The 19936-nt window shown below is 40.1% G+C and overlaps 1 protein-coding gene across 4 annotated transcripts in view; it reads right to left on the bottom strand.

Moving 5' to 3' along the window:
* Positions 1-10694, bottom strand: part of ubr3 (ubiquitin protein ligase E3 component n-recognin 3) — a 45458-nt gene extending 34764 nt beyond the window's left edge. The window contains exons 1-15 of one of the 4 annotated variants that reach the window (XM_021597131.2): positions 9690-10694; positions 8505-8644; positions 8188-8340; positions 7840-8001; positions 7644-7684; positions 7486-7552; positions 7246-7376; positions 6876-7104; positions 6586-6765; positions 5713-5846; positions 5487-5573; positions 5331-5396; positions 5156-5245; positions 1738-1866; positions 1586-1638 (exon numbers count right to left, since the gene is read on the bottom strand). In XM_021597131.2, coding sequence (XP_021452806.2) covers positions 1586-1638; positions 1738-1866; positions 5156-5245; positions 5331-5396; positions 5487-5573; positions 5713-5846; positions 6586-6765; positions 6876-7104; positions 7246-7376; positions 7486-7552; positions 7644-7684; positions 7840-8001; positions 8188-8340; positions 8505-8644; positions 9690-10120 — 2093 coding nt within the window. In that variant the 5' untranslated portion in view covers positions 10121-10694. The remainder of the gene's footprint in view (positions 1-1585; positions 1639-1737; positions 1867-5155; positions 5246-5330; positions 5397-5486; positions 5574-5712; positions 5847-6585; positions 6766-6875; positions 7105-7245; positions 7377-7485; positions 7553-7643; positions 7685-7839; positions 8002-8187; positions 8341-8504; positions 8645-9689) is intronic. The other 3 variants (XM_021597132.2, XM_021597133.2, XM_021597134.2) reach the window with 3 other exon arrangements.
* Between the last annotated feature and the right edge of the window lie 9242 nt (positions 10695-19936).

The raw sequence follows: 19936 nt of genomic DNA, 5'->3' as shown, positions 1-19936 counted from the left end.
GGCCACTCAGCAAGGAAGAAGCCAATGCTCCAAAACCGCCATAAAAAAGCCAAATTACGGTTTGCAACTGCACATGGGGACAAAGATCGTACTTTTTGGAGAAATGTCCTCTGGTCTGGTGAAACAAAAATATAACTGTTTGGCCATAATGACCATCGTTATGTTTGGAAGAAAAAGGGGGATGCTTGCAAGCCGAACACCATCCCAACCACGAAGCACAGGGTGGCAGCATCATGTTGTGGGGGTGCTCTGCTGCAGGAGGGACTGGTGCACTTCACAAAATAGATGGCATCATGAGGGTGGAAAATGATGTGGATATATTGAAGCAACATCTCCAGGCATCAGTCAGGAAGTTAAAGCTTGGTCGCAAATGGGTCTTCCAAATGGACAGTGACCCCAGGCATACTTCCAAAGTTGGGGCAAAATGGCTTAAGGACAACAAAGTCAAGGTATTGGAGTGGCCATCAAAGCCCTGACCTCAATCCTTCAGACAATTTGTGTGCAGAACTGCGAATAAGGAGGCCTAGAAACCTGAGTTACACCAGCTCTGTCAGGAGGAATGGGCAAAAATTCACCCAACTTATTGTGGGAAGCTTGTGGGAGGCTACACAAAACGTTTGACCCAAGTTAAGCAATTTAAAGGCAATGCTACCGAATACTAATTGAGTGTATGTAAACTTCTGACCCAATGTGATGAACGAAATAAAAGCTGAAATAAATCACTCTACTATTATTTTGACATTTCACATTCTTAAAATAAAGTGGTGATCCTAACTGACCTAAAACAGGGAATTTTTACTAGGATTAAATGTCAGGAATTGTGAAAAACTGAGTTTAAATGTATTTGGCTACGCTGTATGTAAACTTCAGACTTCAACTGTATATAATAGGCGGTGTCAGAGACAAGGCCCAAAAATTGCCAGAGACTCGTCACCCAGATCGTTTTCTCTGCTACCGCACGGCAAGCGATATTGGAGCGCCAAGTCTAGGACCAAAAGGCTCCTCAACAGCTTCTACCCCCAAGCCATTAGACTGCTAAACAATTCATAAAAATAAAAAATCGGCACCAGACAATTTACATACACCCCCTCCCTCCTCCCGTACATTGCTGCTACTCGCTGTTTGTTTGTTACCTATGCAGTCACTTCGCCCCCACCGACATGTAGATATTACCTCGACGAGCCTGTGGCCCTGCACACTGACTCGGTACCGGTGCCCCCTGTATATAGCCTCGTTATTGTGTTACTTTTTATTATACATTTTTATTTTAGCCTACTTGGTAAATATTTTCTTCTTTGTGAACTGCACTGTTGGTTAAGGGCTTGTAAGTAACCATTTCACGGTAAAGTCTACACTTGTTATATTCGGCGCATGTGACAAATAAAGTTGGATTTGAACTTGCATGACAATAACCGTCTGACAAAATGTCATGACCGCCACAGCCCTAATTACTGCTATTAAATTCTGTTTTGTTACATCTTGACTTTCAAAACTGGAGTTGTCAATGGGTGATGATAAACAAGGTCAATCAAGTTCAGCGAAAAATGACAAATTGCAAGGACTTTTTCAACAGCTCAGACTATACCTCTCGAACACTGAAGAGATGAAGTAGTCGGGATCAAGCCTTGACGCACACACCTGTCGACAGATTGGGAAGAACAATTATACAATGGAGTATATGGCATTCATAACAGTCCATAATGTTGTGATCACCAGGAGTAGGTAAGTAGTTTTTACCTGGAGCAGAAAGATGTCTGGATCGATCATGGAGTTGCAAAAGTGAGACTGCACGTAGGTCATAGCCTGTCCTTTGATCTGGAGACCATTTCTTACCCACATGTTACTGTGAATCTCTGACAGGCTCGCCTACGAGAAAACACGAGGAACATAAAATGCTAATTACATACTGTATACAAGGGATGGGCAACTGGCGGCCTTTTGAGAATGTGACTACAGCTAAGCGCTCAACACCATAGTCCCCTCGGGACTGGACACCTCCCTCTGCAACTGGATCCGGGACTTCCTGATGGGCCGACCCTAGGTGGTGAGGGTAGGCAACACCACCTCCGCCACACTGACCCTTGACACTGGGGCCACACAGGGGTGTGCTTAGTTCCATTCTGTAGTCCCTGTTCATCCACAAATGCGCGACTCCAATACAATCAAGTTAGCTGACGACAGTGTTAGGCCTGATCACCAGCGACAATGAGACAGCTGCCAGGACAACAACCTCTCCCTCAAACCCTTCCCAGTGGAGCGGGTCGAGAGCTTCAAGTTCCTCAGTGTCCAAATCACTAAGGACTTAACATGGTGTACACACGTCGTGAAGAAGGAGAATGAAAAGATTTTGAATGGGCCCTCAAATTTCTACAGCTGCACCATTGACAGCATCTTGACTGACCAAGCAGTGATGCAGCATGGCAACTGCACCGCCCTCGATTGCATGGCGCTACAGAGAGTGGTGTGGACAGCCCAGCAAATGTTTCTATCCGCCCCATGGCAAAATGTGTAGAATTGCAGCAAACTTACTTTATAAAATGCTACATGTTCTCTATGCTCCATGGCAAAATTGCAGGAAATGAACAAAAACTTTGTGAATGTGAAAATGTGAAAATGTGTTCTCCGTTGTCAAGAGGGGAGCCGCTAAAATGTTTTGCTCGCAAGGTCGTAGGTGTCCAACAGAATTTCACTTAGGGACCCCAAAAAGCTAGGGCCGACTGACTACATGCATGGTAATGTATGTGGACTCTCAAGCCACAGATTGTGGCCCCCACTCCCAAAGTTTCAGTCTGCAGCTCTGCATGTATGGTAGTCTAGGAAAATTGACCAAGAATAGGGGAGGACAAATTCCTCTCACCATCATAGGTACCTCTGAGGTACCTAATCTAATGAACATTGGGAAATACAGATCCCTCTGAACACCAATTGGTACACACCTGATGTACCCAATCTAAGAAACAAGCCTACAACAAAGGACATTGTGACCTTTGGTGGACAAACAGAGACTTACATTTAACCACTTCACATAGACGGATCGAGTTCAACAGAAACATCCACACGTAAGTCGGAAGTTTACATACACCTTAGCCGAATACATTTAATCCTAGTAAAAATTCCCCGTCTTAGATCAGTTAGGATCACAACTTTATTTTAAGAATGTGAAATGTCAGAATAATTTCAGCTTTTATTTCTTTCATCACATTCCCAGTGGGTCAGAAATGTACATACACTCAATTAGTATTTGGTAGCATTGCCTTGAAATTGTTTAACTTGGGTCAAACTTTTAGGGTAGCTTTCCACAAGCTTCCCACAATAAGTTGGGTGAATTTTGGCCCATTCCTCCCTTCTAGGCCTCCTTGCTCGCACAGGCTTTTTCAGTTCTGCTCACAAATTTTCTATAGGATTGAGTTCAGGGCTTTGTGATGGCCACTCCAATACCTTGACTTTGTTGTCCTTAAGCCATTTTGCCACAACTTTGGAAGTATGCTTGGGGTCATTGTCCATCTGGAAGACCCATATGCAACCAAGCTTTAACTTCCTGACTGATGTCTTGAGAGGTTGTCCAATATATCCACATACTTTTCCTCTCCTCATGATGCCATCTATTTTGTGAACTGCAGGAGGGACTGGTGCACCAAAGCACTCCCACAACATGATGCTGTCACCCATGTGCTTCACGGTTGGGATGGTGTTCTTCAGCTTGCAAGCCTTCCCCTTTTTTAATAACGATGGTCATTATGGCCAAACAGTTATATTTTTGTTTCATCAGACCAGAGGACATTTCTCCAAAAAGCACAATCTTTGTCCCCATGTGCGGTTGCAAACCATAGTCTGGCTTTTTTATGGTGGTTTTGGAGCATTGGCCTCTTCCTTGCTGAGCGGCCTTTCAGGTTATGTCGATATAGGACTTGTTTTACTGTGGATATAGAGAGTTTTGTACCGGTTTCCTCCAGCATCGTCACAAGGTCCTTTGCTGATTTATTTTGATTTTCCCATGATGTCAAGCAAAGAGGCACTGAGTTTGAATGTAGGCCTTGAAATACATCCACAGGTACACCTCCAATTGACTCAAATGATGTCAATTAGCCTATCAGAAGCTTCTAAAGCCATTACATAATTTTCTGGAATTTTCCAAGCTGTTTAAAGGCACAGTCAACATAGTGCATGTAAACCTCTGACCCACTGGAATTGTGATAATGAATTATAAGCGAAATAATCTGTATGTAAACAATTGTTGGAAAAATTACTTGCGTCATGCACAAAGTAATGTCCTAAACGACTTGCCAAAACTATAGTCTGTTAACAAGAAATTTGTGGAGTGGTTGAAAAACGAGTTAAATGACTCCAATCTAAGTGTATGTAAACTTCAACTGTATATGCATTGCAATTATTTTCGAATGAGCGGTCGTTCATGTGCAAAGTATTCATATTCCCATGAGCATAGCTTCCACATGTATGTATAAGTCCACGCTCTGTCTCTCCCGCTCATAATCTTTCCCCACCCCCTTTCCACTGTGTAACAAACAGTCATATCGGGTTAGTCCACTAGGAACTTTTCATATGCATTATGTTAGTAATCAATATAACCTATGTATGTATGTTCATGCAATTCTGTGATTGTTAAGTTAGTAAATAAATGATTAAGACAATTTGTGTATCGCTGATTATTCACTTAGGCTAAGGTTTGTGTAGATGTCCAAGGATTATGCGACATTCAGAGACTGATATGAGGAAATTATTAATTGATGACTGGTATGATATCAATATATTCTTGAGCTAATTCAGGAAACGGTAACTGATTAAATAAACTTTGCCCGTGGAGCCCCAAATGACAAATTCATTGTTTCGTGATTGATTTGAGTAATAATTAAACGTAGGAGGTAATTATTCGATGAATAGCAGTCATCACATTAATGGTAGTCACATCACGACAACACATTAAGGTAATCTCCAGAGTAGTCACACAGGAACCCTTTAAATAGCCAGTCAACTTCTCCTTATCATATTTATAAGACACTAACAACTGTTCGGGTACGAGTCAGCCTTTCCTTTTCAGACATTGTGTGACGTTATTCACCACACAACCAGTTCTGATATTTGAGCCATTGTCAAGACATTGCAAAGAAATGTGTAATGGCCTGTACCGGTGCAATACCTGAATCTGGAGTGGATGGACCATAATCTTCATGAGCATCTCTTGGTGTGGGAGGAGACTGTCCAGGTCAAGCCCCTGGCACTTCACTGCCTAGGAGACAATAGACAGTCAACTCACTACAAAGAGGGCTTAAAGCACCAGAAACAGAACTTAAAGGGTTGTAGATCTGCCACACCTTGCTTAGGAACATGGCGTAGTAACGGTGCAGTGGCAGGTGAAAGGTCACTTGATTTGGAGCAGGCTACAGAGAAACAGAGACCAGATATAAACACTAAAGGAAAATGTTGATTTACAAATGCATCCTGACTGTTGTGATTATTTGCTGAGTTACCTCATCCACAAAGCCAATGGCATCAAACCAGATCTGCAGAGTCTCCAAGCAGTAACGCACCACCGTCTTGGTGTATTCCTGTGTCTCCTGCAAATAAACAATTGTTCATAGTGTAATCATTTTCCTAACGGTTTCCGTGCATAATACTGGAACGTCAAATAGCTACAACTTGATCCACACTGCTAAAATGTTTTAATAATAATTAAACAAGGGTTATTGGACTCACTTTGACTTTGCAGTGTGTGAGGAGACCCCACATTGGTTGTGCGCAGGCCTCCAACTCTGCTGCAAAAGCTGCATAGTACGTCTGGGACTCGAACTCCACGTGCTCACTCAACTCCCGCTTATTCAAGTTCATACCTACAGGACCAGAGGAGCGCTTTCATGGTTAGTCATCACGTAACACTAAGCATTATTACAGTGGTTTCATTCACTAAGTCATCACGAAACATGAAGCATTATTAGTGGTCTCGTTCACTGAAAGCCGCTTAAGGGACACAATGGACAAAAAGGCAGGTGAACCTGTCAAACATCTTCGTTGACACCCAGATAAATCTGTAAGAATGTACTTAAGGCCAGAGCAGTCTACACGCATAAAATAACAGAGGCACTCCGCTCTATGCACCTTTCCTTGGTAAGCGGATACTCCAGTCCACAGTATCTGAGGCTAGGGGTTATTTTTAGGGTTTTGGTGGACACATGGCAGGAGTGCTGCACAGACTATAATACTAATAGAGACATGCACCATTATTCTCATTTGGTCAGGCAGTGGAAAAGTTAAGTTGGATGTGACATAACATCCGTTTGAAATCAAAATCAGATGTTATTTGTCACATGCGCACCTTAAAATGCTTACTTAGCTACAGCAAATAGGGAACAACTAAAAAGCAGTGACTAACCAATGGAAGAGAATCTCAGAGGGATAACATTGCATCATATGACTAAGCAGATATTAACAGAGACAGGTGATATCTATGCGTGTCATATACTAACGAATCCACTACAAATCACACCAGCTACTCTACCTGGGACAATGACTGAGGAAAAACACTGAATCATCACCACTGCTATTCATATTCTTAAATACACAAGGAATTACCTTGAAAGAAGGACACAAAGCTCATCCACAGCATGAGCAGTGAGTGGTCCTCCAGGAATTTTTTTGCTACACTTTGGTGTGAGAGAATATTAATAAAATCGCTAACTAAAGGCCAGTAAGTGTTGTTCTTCAGCAGAGGCTCGCTGCAGTTGACCACAACATGGCGGCTGTTCTCTTCATCTGAAAATAAGGAGAAGAGGGAGAGGACGCTAGGCTCAGTAGTGTGAGAAGCACACTAGATTCATGAATGAAACAACCCAATCATCAGTATGGCCATTCAAACAGCTCACCTTGAAGTTCACTTTTGATAAGGCAACTCTCCATCATGTAGAGGAGGACAGTGACCATGATGTCTAGGAGTTGACACTCCTCGGTGACGTGACGTGCTAGCTCCTCATTGCTGAACAGCTGTACACTGATATGTACGATGCGGTTGGACATGGTATCTGACTCCTGGCTTTTCATCAGTGTCTTCATAATGAATGCATAATGTTGAACAAATGTTTTCGTGAAGGTGATCTACAAAAGGATGATAAGCAGGTTATCTTATGCATTTGCTGTTGTAACAGCTTCTCTAGGCAAGAATGCAGAAGTGCCAATCCACCATAAACCGTAGGAATTAGAAAATCTATGCACTACACTTAACCTAATTAAACATACCTTGTAGTCTTGATCTGGCAGCATGTTCAGTAGAAAAGTAACCATCTTCTGAGGAAACTCATACTTTATTGTCCAAAACAGCAACTCCTCCAGAAAACATTTGTGTTTCAGAGAGTCCATAATGGATGGATCTAAGAAAATAACACAATTGACTGGTCTCATGGTAATGCTGACTTTCACATGAAATACCTGTGCATTATTCATCATTACATACCCTGCATAACATTCTATGTGAATTACCTTTGGCAGTGCTACTAAGTTTAACTCTCTTTCTCTGTCCAACCGATTGCCCCCCATCTTGATCCTCCTTTAAAAAGACAATAGGAAGTAATATAACAACTATCTATATTTCAATACTGAGAAGCGAGACTAACTATTCTGATACCGTATTCACATACCTCTTTATTGGACTCATCAGGGCTGGCTGGTGCTTCAGCTCCTAAGGAAAACAGAGCAGAGGCAGAAAGCAGCTATTAGCTGATTATTCCCTTGTTTAATGAGTTATTGAGAAACATTACTTACATAATAAATAAATAAAATGTTATTTTTGACTTATTTTGAGCACCAACTCCTAAAGAGGGGATGAGGTCTTACCCAGTAAACCCAGCGCCCCTGCGCCAGCCCCTGCCTCAGCCCCGCGAGTTGGCTCTGCAGCCCCAGACTGGGCCTTCTCCTCCACAGACACCAGGCCTGAGTTCTTCAGCGCTGACAGGTACTTCTCGTAGTTATTTTTTGCATATACATTCTCCTCTTGACCTACAGGGCATATTTATTAAACTAATTAGACATTCATTGGCATCACACCAATGCCAAAAGTGAAGTATTAAAGCATTAGTAGCCCAACTTCAGTATAGCGCTATCCTTTTGATAATTTTTCCCACACATGGTCAGAATAACATTCAACCAAAGGCTGGATGAGAGAGTGGAAACAGACATATTTACCCACGCTCAGGTCCTTGAATATTTGCTGATTCGTTAGGATCTTTGTCAGTACAGTTCTCATTGCCCCACCCATCTTCGTAAGTTCTTCTAAGAAGGAGATCTGGGGTTCCAGCTGCTGTAAGACCTTCTGTAGGTCTCTCTCAGTTGATGTGTCTGAGTGCAAGATAAGATAAAAGTTATGAAGTGTGTCAGATAGGCTCATGAAAACAAGCAGAATTACCTACATAAGATAAAGTTGTAAAAGAACACGATTTCTAGCCTAGTTAAATAAAAAAAAATAGAGTATCCTGTAGACAGAGACGTGCGGTTTTTCTCACCTGGTTCAGTGTATCCATCCCTTAGGTACTGTATGATACAGATGATGAAGCGGGGTAGGACCATCTCTGACATCAGTAGTAAGTCTCTGGGGACTGAGGGGACATTCTCCCCGGTTCTTAACCGATGCCGATTGCAAAATCTGAGAAAGAACACCACACATATCTTGATTTTAGAAGTACCCAAAATAAATGTAAGTATTTGGGAACAATTACTCAGCAACCTATCTAATGAACACTAGCAGTATATTTTATCTTCCTTTGAAAGTGCAAAAGGTGAATTATAATATAGGCTACTAGTATATCTGGCTGCCTTGAACAAACTGTTATGCCATCAAACAACATAACAGCAGAAAAGTAAACTCAGAAATGTTGGGGAGTAAGGATCAAAGAAGAAATGACATGTCACATGAAGTGATTCAATTATTCTGCTTGGAAGATGTGTCATTATCCTAGAACCCCTGTAGAACCGTTAAGTTCAATAGTACAGTATTTACATTACAGGAATATAAAATTTCACTGCAGGAGTTATCTACAACAGGAAAAACAGCTGTCTGGTTCAGAGCGATTGATCAAAGCGGTGTGCACTTGACAAGATTGCTGGGGTTGGGTCGATCCTCTGATGTTCTGTTAGTTAGCCAAATTACTATAACTAGTGCCCCATAAAGACAGCACTTATTCTTACGTTGTGTAGCTAAATGTAATAGTGAATGCTTTATCAAGTGCAACAATGGCATGCTCAGTGACAACATGTTTATCTTTATTTAACTAGGCAAGTCAATTAAGAACAAATTCTTAATTTCAATGACGGCCTAGGAACAGTGGGCTAACTGCCTGTTCAGGGGCAGAACGACAGATTTGTACCTTGTCAGCTCGGGGATTTGAACTTGCAACCTTTCTGTTACTAGTCCAACGCTCTAACCACTAGAGCGTGTGTATCACACTGCCGCCAAATACATGTCAGTACAATTATAAAAAGACAGGGACCTTTCAAACCGGCACTGTTAAATATTTTACAAATTGACACTCCCACGTAGAACTTTGCTAGCTAGCTGTTAGCCCGCAAGCTAGCCATCATCATTAACAGCCTAGCCAACGTAGCTGGCTCGCCTTACCACATTATTAAAAATGTGTGTGTGTGTGTGTGTGTAGCTAGCTAGCAGCCAGCTAACGCTCCTAAAGACTTACCCAGTCTCTCGCATGACATTACTGTCTCCACAGTCACAGGCCCCACCAGCCTGGCTCCTGAACATGTTGAAATCATGGCCTGTGTGATCGCCGTTATTAAAACATTCTGCACAAAGTGACATGCAAGGTGATATGCCACAGGTCCGACAGCGGTATGCCACAAAATTGGCTGTCCAAACCAAGCCACATAAAGTAGCGTTGTCATAGGACCGGACCGTTTTGCAGAACTCTTCGAAACCTTCTCCTCCTGCTATTAGACATTTACACCAGTCAAGGGCTTCTGTGTCTGCCGCTGGCTTTTCTGGATTAAGAACAGAATCAAGTAGCTCTTGAAGTTGTCGGACACCAGAGCTGTTGTCAGTCCAATTAAGATCTGCCTTTAAATGGGCAGCAGTAGATTTCTTGTCCCGGCGTACCAGTGACGCCGCCATAATTCACTGCTTGTTTTCCACAAATTTATTTTTGTTGTCTTGTTGGTACGTTCTCGTGATTTCTCGCGATACATTTCGATAATACCATTGTGTTGAGTTGTATTCAGCGTCTATAGTGTTCAGTTGGTTCCACAGGAGTCAATCAACCACATTGGCGTGCGACTTCATTGCCAATCAGCACCAAGTTTGGCAAGTGACTAACTGTGTCGTAGTCTCGGCTACTGCTGTCCCGTATGCAGCTGATGACAATGACAATGTCAGAACCCACGATTACAGTAATCCTACAAGAGAAGATTCCAGTGCTTCCAATAACAATACACTCTTTATAGTGGCAGTAACTAGTGGACTAAGTATAGAATACGAAAATGTCATGCATATTTTGTATTGCAAAAACTCGATGTTCATAGTGGTAGTTTTTCGTAGCGTCCGTTTCACTTCGGATTGTTTTCATTGAGACCCCACTAAATGCGGAAGTGTTACTCTGTCTCTGTACATGCTCCCCGTAGCTCTGACGATGGGTGTGCTGTGAGTTGCAGCTTTTGTTGCTAAAAGTCTAGCTCAAACTTGGTCAACAGAAGGTATAAAATACAACTCATGGGATTCCATTTACAGGCAGCAGCTACCGAGTGCAGACGAGATTTTAGCTTGTTCCGAGTAACCTTAACCCCGCTCAAATGTACTTAAATGTAACAAAACGTGGTTTATAGTAAACACAATAGAAAAGTGTGCGAAATTGCATAGGATTTTTCTTTCTATTCTGTTTATATGGACTTGACGTTTGTCAATCAATGCCAGGGGGATACGAAACCTGTTGAAGAGAGAGACTTTTTTTTGTTTTGTAAGGACTGCAACGCATATCTTGTATTCGTTCAAGAAACACAATGCAAAGAGGACTTTTTTTTTTTAAATTATCAGTGAGGCAGTGACATTTTTTTGGCCCACGGGACTAATCATTGAGCTGGGGTTGCAATTTTAGCACACAATTTCAAAGGGAAATGTTTGTTTACTCAAGTGGACACCAATGGTCATTGGCTAGTAGCGGTGATCAACCACATGGACAGATTATTTGTGTTTTTTAATGTATACTGTTCTAGTCCTCAAAATAATTTACTTCTAGAGGTATTTCTTAAGTCTTCTGAGAAAATATCCATCCAGTCAGATTATAGTTGGCGGAGATTTTAATATGGTTTATTCTAATCAGATTGATAGATTGCCCCATAGGCCTAACATTGGTGTGAACAAGTTGGTGAACTTCTGCCAAAGCCTGGACTTAATTGACATATGGAGAGTTAAAACCCCTGGAGAGAAACAATACACATGGAGTAATAGAGATCGTTCACTACATTCAAGAACTGATTATATATATCTATTATATATACAGTGGGGCAAAAAAGTATTTAGTCAGCCATCAATTGTGCAAGTTATCCCACTTAAAAAGATGAGAGAATAGTTATTTTCCACCATAATTTGCAAATAAATTCATTAAAAATCCTACAATGTGATTTTCTGGATTTTTTTTCTCATTTTGTCTGTCATAGTTGAAATGTACCTATGATGAAAATTACAGGCCTCATCTTTTTAAGTGGGAGAACTTGCACAATTGGTGGCTGACTAAATACTTTTTTGCCCCACTGTATATATATTATATTTGAAATAATGACAATTACAACAATACTGAATGAACAATGAACTATTTGTTCTATTTGGTCTCAAATAAATAATGAAACATGTTCAATTTGGTTTAAATAATGCAAAAACACAGTGTTGGTGAAGAAAGTAAAAGTGCAATATGTGCCATGTAAAAAAGCTAATGATTAAGTTCATTGCTCAGAACATATCGGGTGGCAGGTAGCCTGGTGGTTGGAGCGTTGGACTAGTAACTGAAAGGTTACAAGATCGAATCCCCGAGCTGACAAGGTAAAAAATCTGCCTTGTTCAGGGCAGAACGACAGTTCTGTTCCTAGGCCATCATTGAAAATAAGAATTAGTTCTTAACTGACTTAATATATATGAAAGCTGGTTGTTCAATATTCCCAGTTGTAGGAGTTATGAGGTGTTGACTATTTCTCTCTATACCATTTGTATTTCATATACCTTTGACTATTAGATTTTCTAATAGGCACTTTAGTATTACCAGTCTAATCTCAGGTGTTGATAGGCTTGAAGTCATAAACAGCGCTGTGATTCTAAGAGCTGCTGGCAATGCAGTAAAGTTTGAATGAATGCTTACGAGCCTGCTGCTGCCTACCACCACTCGCTATCAAATCATAGACTTAATTATAAAAAATAAACACAGAAATACGTCATTAATATGGTCAAATCCGGAAACTATCATTTCGTAAACAAAACGTTTCTTCTTTCAGTGAAATACGGAACCGTTCTGTATTTTATCGAACGGGTTGCAACCCTAAGTCTAAATATTGCTGTTACATTGCACAACCTTCAATGTTATGTCATAATTATGTAAAATTCTGGCAAATTAGTTCACAACGAGCCAGGCGGCCCAAACTGTTGCATATACCCTGACTCTGCGTGCAATGAACGCAAGAGAAGTGACACAATTTCCCTAGTTAATATTGCCTGCTAACATGAATTTATTTTAACTAAATATGCAGGTTTTAAAAAATATACTAATGTGTATTAATTTTAAGAAAGGCATTGATGTTTATAGTTAGGTACATCCGTGCAACGATTGCTTTTTTTCGCGAATACGCTTTTGTTAAATAATCACCCGTTTGGCAAAGTAGGCTGTGATTTGATGATAAATTGACAGGCACCACATTGATTATATACAACGCAGGACAAGATAGTTAACCTAGTAATAGCATCAACCATGTGTAGCTAGCTAACTAGTGATTATGTGAAGATTTTAGATTTTTGTTTTTTACAAGATAAACTTAATGCTAGCTAGAAACTTACCATGCCTCCTTGCTGTACTCGCGTAACAGGTGGTCAGCCTGCCACGCAGTTTCTTCTTGGAATGCAATTTAATCGGCCATAATCTGCATCCAAAAATGACGAGTACCGATTGTTATGAATACTTGAAATCTGCCCTAATTCAGTCGTAATAATGTTCGTGTTGAGCCCAGCACTGTAGATGTAAAAATACTGCCTGCAGTCCTGACGGATCATGAAGTCATATGGCTGACTAGAAGAATGTGCAGTAATGGTAAGAAATACTCTGGTGGTTATTGGAAATTAAATAACTAATTGTTATTGCATGATGATTTAAAAAATATGATTAAGATTCTAATTTCTGTTTACTGGAATATTTGCCACATCTAATGCAGAATATGGGAAATATTGGGAACTGCAGAAATGTAAAATTCGCTCAGCCTGTGTTACTTATGGAAAACATATTTATTTAAGAAGGCGATGTGAGGTAGCCAAACTCTCTTAAAACAATTGCGGATATCACAGAGATTGAGCATCTTGAAATTGAATGATTTACAGAATCAACTAGATACATTTTATGAGGAAAAGGCTAGAGGAGCCTTCATAAAATCCAGAAAACAATAGTGTGAAAAAGGTGAAAAGAACAGTAGATACTTTTTTAAATTCGGAAAAGAGGAGAGGGGAACTCCACACACTTCGGAACCTTAAGATCCTCATGGGGTTACCGTACCACTGGGACGGCAGGTAGCCTAGTGGTTCCATTGGGCCAGTAACCGAAAGGTTGCTAGATCAAATCCCAGAGCTGACAAGGTAAAAATATTTCGTAGGCCGTCATTGTAAATAAGAAATTGTTCTTAACAGACTTACCTAGTTACATAAATAAAAGGATAGGGACTTCACCACTAAGTGTTATGATAATCTCTACTCCTTAGATAACAATTTGAGTGACTCTAAGGATCACCTTGATTCTATAGAGGTTAATGAAGAATTAAATCGGCCTTGTTATCCATTATAGACATCCAATTAAAAAATAACAAATCTCCAGGTTGTGATGGATTAACCTCTGAATTCTACAAAACCTTCTCTAAAGAAATGGCATAATTTTTACTTGAACCCTTTTGAGGCTATAAAGAAGGAAGAACTACCTGCCTCTCTGAAGCAAGGGGATATTACTCTTATACCTAAACCACACAAGGATCTCTTAAATATTGATAATTGCCGTCCAATCACACTCCTAAACAACGACTACAAATAGCCTTAATCTTTGCGAAAAGTCTTGCTTGAAGGATCTGCTTGATGAATGTCAATCAGGGTTTATGAACGGGCGCCATATATCTAATAACCTGAGGCTGGTGTTAGACTTGGTTGAGTATTGTGATCTATTGGATGACTTCCCTGTTATCTTATTTTGGGATTTTCAGAAAGAATTTGATACTGTAAGTCACAATTTTATCTTTGATTGTCTTAAGCATTTGAAGTTTGGTCATTTTTTTGTTGATGCTATTAGAACTCTGTATAATGGTGGCAATAGCTTTATCAAACTCTGTCATGGAACATCCTCAAGGATTAACATTTACAAAGGAATATGACAAGGTTGTCCAATCTCACCTTGTGCTCATTAGTTTATCAAAGTCAATTTGAAGGCATTATGTTCCAGGCCAGAGAGATCAAGATATCCCAACTGGCAGATGACACCTCACTTTTTTTTGACAAATGTGTCACAAGCTAGATTAGCATTAGATATTGTGAAGCAGTTCTCCAAAATCTCAGGTTTGGTATTAAATCTTTCCAAATGTGAGATGTTTGTTCTGAAAGGAGCTGTCAACCCAGCAGATTGTAAACATCTCTGAAAAATATACTGTAACCGACCTCGGTGTAAAGATCACCAAAATTCTTAAGGCTGTGAATGATTTTAATTTGAACTCTAACTGAATCTGTCCCCCCAAAAAATGATCTTCATGGTTAGGGAGGGATTTAAGTCTTCAAAGCTGAGGGGCTATTTCGTGCATCCTATCTTTTTTCATCTATTGATATTCCCAAATCCACTTGATGTACCTTAGATAGGCTATTGTACAACTTCATATGGAAAAACAAGCCACATAAGCTAAAAAGAGATTATCACCAACAGGGTTTGGGATGGCGGTCTAAATGTCTTAGACTTCACTAAAAGGTACTTAAAAAATCCTCATATTTTCTGGAATATTATACCTCATTTTGTTTTTCAGAAGCTCAGAGGGCTTAATTTTTTACTACAATGTCCCTATATTGTTGGTAAACTTCCTGTGAAATTGGCGGCTTTTCACAAGCAGGCTTTAATGTGCTGGGCTTTGCTGTATAACCACAACTTTTCACCTCAAATGTTTTATATGGAATAATGGTTCGATATTACATATTAACAAGATGTGATTTTACTGTAACTGGTTCTCAAAAAACATTGTTCTTGTTAGCCAATTAGTTAGTATTAGTGGGAATCTATTTACACAGAGAGAATTTATGAAAATATACAATTTTGAGGTTTCAAGCAAGGAATGACACTATTGTAAAAGCTATACCTAGTAGGATAATATCTTTACTTCAGAGTAATGCATATTTTGGAATATCTCCTATTGTAAGTGATATCCAGGTGAATGGCATAAGTTTACTATGTAAGAAATTCAAGAATTGTTTATTAAGGGATATTTTCTACAGGAAGTCTTTTCCCTCTTCGATATTTTGTTGAGCTTCATCTTTTGATGTAAACTGGCGCTGTGCTTGGCTCACTCCACACAAATTCCTGGTGACCAATAAAGTAAAGAAGATCTTCTTTAAGATTATCCATAGATTCTATCTGTGTAATAGCTTGATTTATAAATATATACCTGATGTTACCAGTGAATTCAGTGTTTGTGATCTAGAAATTAAATCTATTTAACACTTCTGTCATTGTTTACAAGGTGAAGTGTTCTGGACTGATGTAAAAATATATCTTGGCAACAAATTGCATACAACCAGTGAAATATCCATTTTTAAGATATTATTTTACTACACTGATTCCACAATTGAACGTGAGTATGTCATAAATCTCTATTTTATTATTAACATTTTTCATACACAAATCAATTCATAAAGTAAAAGTCCCTTTTCTTATTTTTTTCTGATTTGGAAAACGATTTAGAATCATTAAAACGTATACAAAACAAAATGTAAATTTATTCGCTACATGTCTGTATTTGCATTGATATAATGTGGATTTGTCATTTTTATTCTCTTTCTTTGTTGAATCCCTCTGGCTGTTCTGTTTTGTGTTTTGCATGTTACTGTTTAATAAAAAAAATTATGAAAATAAAAATAAGATATCGAGTTGCAAGTGTGACAGTATAATTTTAGACCGTCCCCTCGCGCGAACCAGGGACCCTCTGCACACATCAACAACAGTCACCCACGAAGCATCGTTACCCATCGCTCCACAAAAGCCGCGGCCCTTGCAGAGCAAGGGGAACTACTACTTCAAGGTCTCAGAGCAGGTGACGTCACCGATTGAAACGCTATTTAGCGCGCACCACCAAATCCACTTGGAATTCCAAGTCGGAAACTCGGACATATTTCTAGGGCTCCGACTCGTTTTTTCTCATTCTCATGCCGCTTTCTTAACAACTGAACTGGGCAAATCTCCTACTTCCAAATCCAGTGCGTTCAAAACAACGAGCTCCGATTGGGTCATTTTTATTTGAATGATCATCCAACTCAGGCCTCTATAGAGCTCCCGTTTCTGACCTGATGTCATGATTTCACCTCATATTTTTCAGAGTTCCCAGTTGTTTTGAACGCAGCACCAGTTGTATTGAAAGCACCATAAATCTACATACATCTCCCACATGAGATCTCCCACATGAGATTTTAACCCATTTTTACATCTATATTTATCTATAAACCCTGGATTGCTGATGCTATGTATTGGCCAACGACAGGCTTTGAAGCCACCGGTTGGTCATATTGGCACTCCTCAGAAAAGCAGTCCTCCATAGGAATGATTGGACATTAAAAAATGTTATGACAGGCCTGACGGAAACAGCAAATTTGGTATGCAATGGTATGTAAACTTTCTAAATGTCGACAAAACAAAATATGCTAGACAAGGTGGGATCTTTTTGTCAGTAAAATGACTTGTGCGAAATAGTGATGGAAAGCCATTTTTTTTGTGCAAATATTGATATAATAAACATATCGAAGTAAACTTGGAGTCACGCAATGGTATGTTGTGTGGTCCTCCCGCTATGACTCGTGAAAGCATGCAGTTTATTAGGCTACAGATAAACTTAAGTTCTAAACTTCACAAGGTGGTGGAAGTGCATGCGATTGATGCTCCTTTCCAATAAATATAGAGGGTCTTATTCTGCAGACGTGATGATCGATGCTTGGCTACTGTTTGACAAATAAAAATGACCTTGCTCTTTTGTCCATAATAATAATTTCATGTAGGCTATCCTACCTGCACTGTATCTGCACGTTGTTGGTAGAGCGCACTTGCCAAGACCACATTCGCTATAACGCAAAAACATTTTTGGGGACAAAACCATCAGTAGAGTTAAATGCGATGGAAATCCATTTAACTTGTATGTTTTATTCGGTACATTGGAATTTAACGGCAAAAGTTATTTATGTGCCCTACTCATCATGCACAGCCTTTTTCCTGCAACAGATCAATTTGATGGAAACATCTCTGGTGGGAAAATGGGCATATTGTTTTTAAAGGTCCCGCTGATTCCCAAGAAAAAAATAGCTTTAAAATGACCAAAACATAACCCTTAATATTTTGCTATTAAAATGCTCAGAATATAAGAAATCTGACTATCAGGAAGCCTGAAAGAACAGGCTGAGTGGGTGGGAAACTTATATTCATGAGCTTGCCTTGACTGACAGCTCTTTGAAACACCCTTGTGGTCATTGCCAGGTAACAAGGTAAACAATGGGCCACATATACCGTGCCTAAATAGTATGCCTCACCTCATTTTCTCTGCAAAATGCTCTCATGGTCAACAGAGATTACCATAGACTGTTGGATATGGCTGCCTCGCTTCTAGTTCTTAGGAAACTTTGCACAAGCATTTCGCAACATTCGCAATAACATCTGCTAACCATGTGTATGTGATCAATAAAATGTGATATCAGACAAACAGCAGCAATACACAATTGCACTCATCTCCTGTCCGAATGCTTGAAGAAAATAAGAAACAAGCCACTCCTCAAGACAGCCTGCTTGGGTTTGCCAAAAGGCATCCAAAGGACCATGAGAAACAAGAGTCTGGTCTGATGAAACCAAAATTGAATTATTTGGCCTGAATGCCAAGCGTCATATCTGGAGGAAACCTGGCACCGTCCCTACGAGGAAGCATGTCAGTGGCAGTATCATGCTGTGGGGTTGTTTTTCAGCAGCAGCGACTGGGAGACTAGTCAGGATTGAGGGAAAGATGAACGGCGCAAAGTACAGAGATCTTTGATGAAATCTTGCTCCAGAGCGCTCAGAACCTCAGACTGGGGTTTAGGTTCACCTTCCAACAGGACAACAACCCTAAGCATACAGCCAAGACAACGCAGGAGTGGCTTCGGGATTCTCTGAACGTCCTTGAGTGGCCTAGCCAGAGCCCGGACTTGAACCTGATCGAACATCTCTGGAGAGACCTGAAAATAGCTCTGCAGCGTCACCCCCCATCCAACCTGACAGAGGTTGAGAGGATTTGCAGAGAAGAATGGGAGTAACTCCCCAAATCCAGGTGTGCTAATATTGTTGCATCATAACCAAGACTCGAGGCTGCCAAAGGTGCTTCAACAAACTGAGTAAAGGGTCTGAATACTTAAATATTACATTTACATAAGTTTTTAATTTGTAATATATTTGCCTGGTTTTGCTTTGTCATTATGGGGTAGTGTAGATTGAGGGGGAAAAAAACAATTGAATCCATTTTAAAATAAGGCTGTAACAAAATGTGGGAAAAGTGGTCTGAATACTTTCCGAATCCACTGTATGGCAGCATTTTCCCATTAGCCAAGCTGTAACGTCAACTTCAGAGGCATCCATATCGGCATTACATTTAGATCTGCCAAAACCTCTGCTACTGGCTCTTCCCAATTTGTTGGCATTCCAATTCTTAGACAAAGCCATTTCAATTCCAACAAAATTCCCATCTAACTTTAAAGTAATTTACATTTCTCCTTTAAGCATGTACACCCGTTCTGCCAGTCACATTCTGTTAAATGTACCCAAAACACACACACACATCCCTGGGTCACTAATTTCAGTTTGCTGCAGCTAGCGACTGGAACGAGCTGCAACACACAAACTGGGCAGTTCTAAATCTCTTCATTCAGACTCCTCGCAGGAGGCCTTTTTCCAGGCCGTCGTTGTAAATAAGAGTTTCTACTTAACTGACTAGTCTGGTTAAATAAAATATGCTTTATACAATCCACAACACATGACAACAAAGGCAAATTGGTTGCAGATTTGGGATGCGGAGTTCTTAACATTGGTAAAGCAATGCTTGATGCAGGGTAAGAAAATAATACTCCACTATAACTTTTCAGTTTTATCTAACCTCTTGCCTTGTTCTTAGTTTGTTTGTTGGGTTTGACATTGACGGTACACTGGAGATATTCTAAGACCTGATCCAGTGTAACATGCGTTTCCTGAGAGCCCATGGATATGCCAAGGAATATGACACCGTGATAATGAATGTTTGGTACCAAACACAACCAAGGCAAGTTCTCACTCCAAATATAAAATGTTGAGAAACCTTGATCGCTTTCTAAAAAATAAAATAAAGGTTTGGACATGCAGTTTGAGGACCGCTTTAACTATGGAAATGACAGTAGTATATTCCTGTCACAAAACATCAACACGAGATGTAAGTTGTCAGAACACTCAATTGTGGTGTATTACTCCATCAA

This window comes from Oncorhynchus mykiss, chromosome 3 (genome assembly GCF_013265735.2).
Source record: "Oncorhynchus mykiss isolate Arlee chromosome 3, USDA_OmykA_1.1, whole genome shotgun sequence".
NCBI lineage: Eukaryota > Metazoa > Chordata > Actinopteri > Salmoniformes > Salmonidae > Oncorhynchus > Oncorhynchus mykiss.
This window is presented reverse-complemented; position numbering and strand designations above follow the sequence as displayed.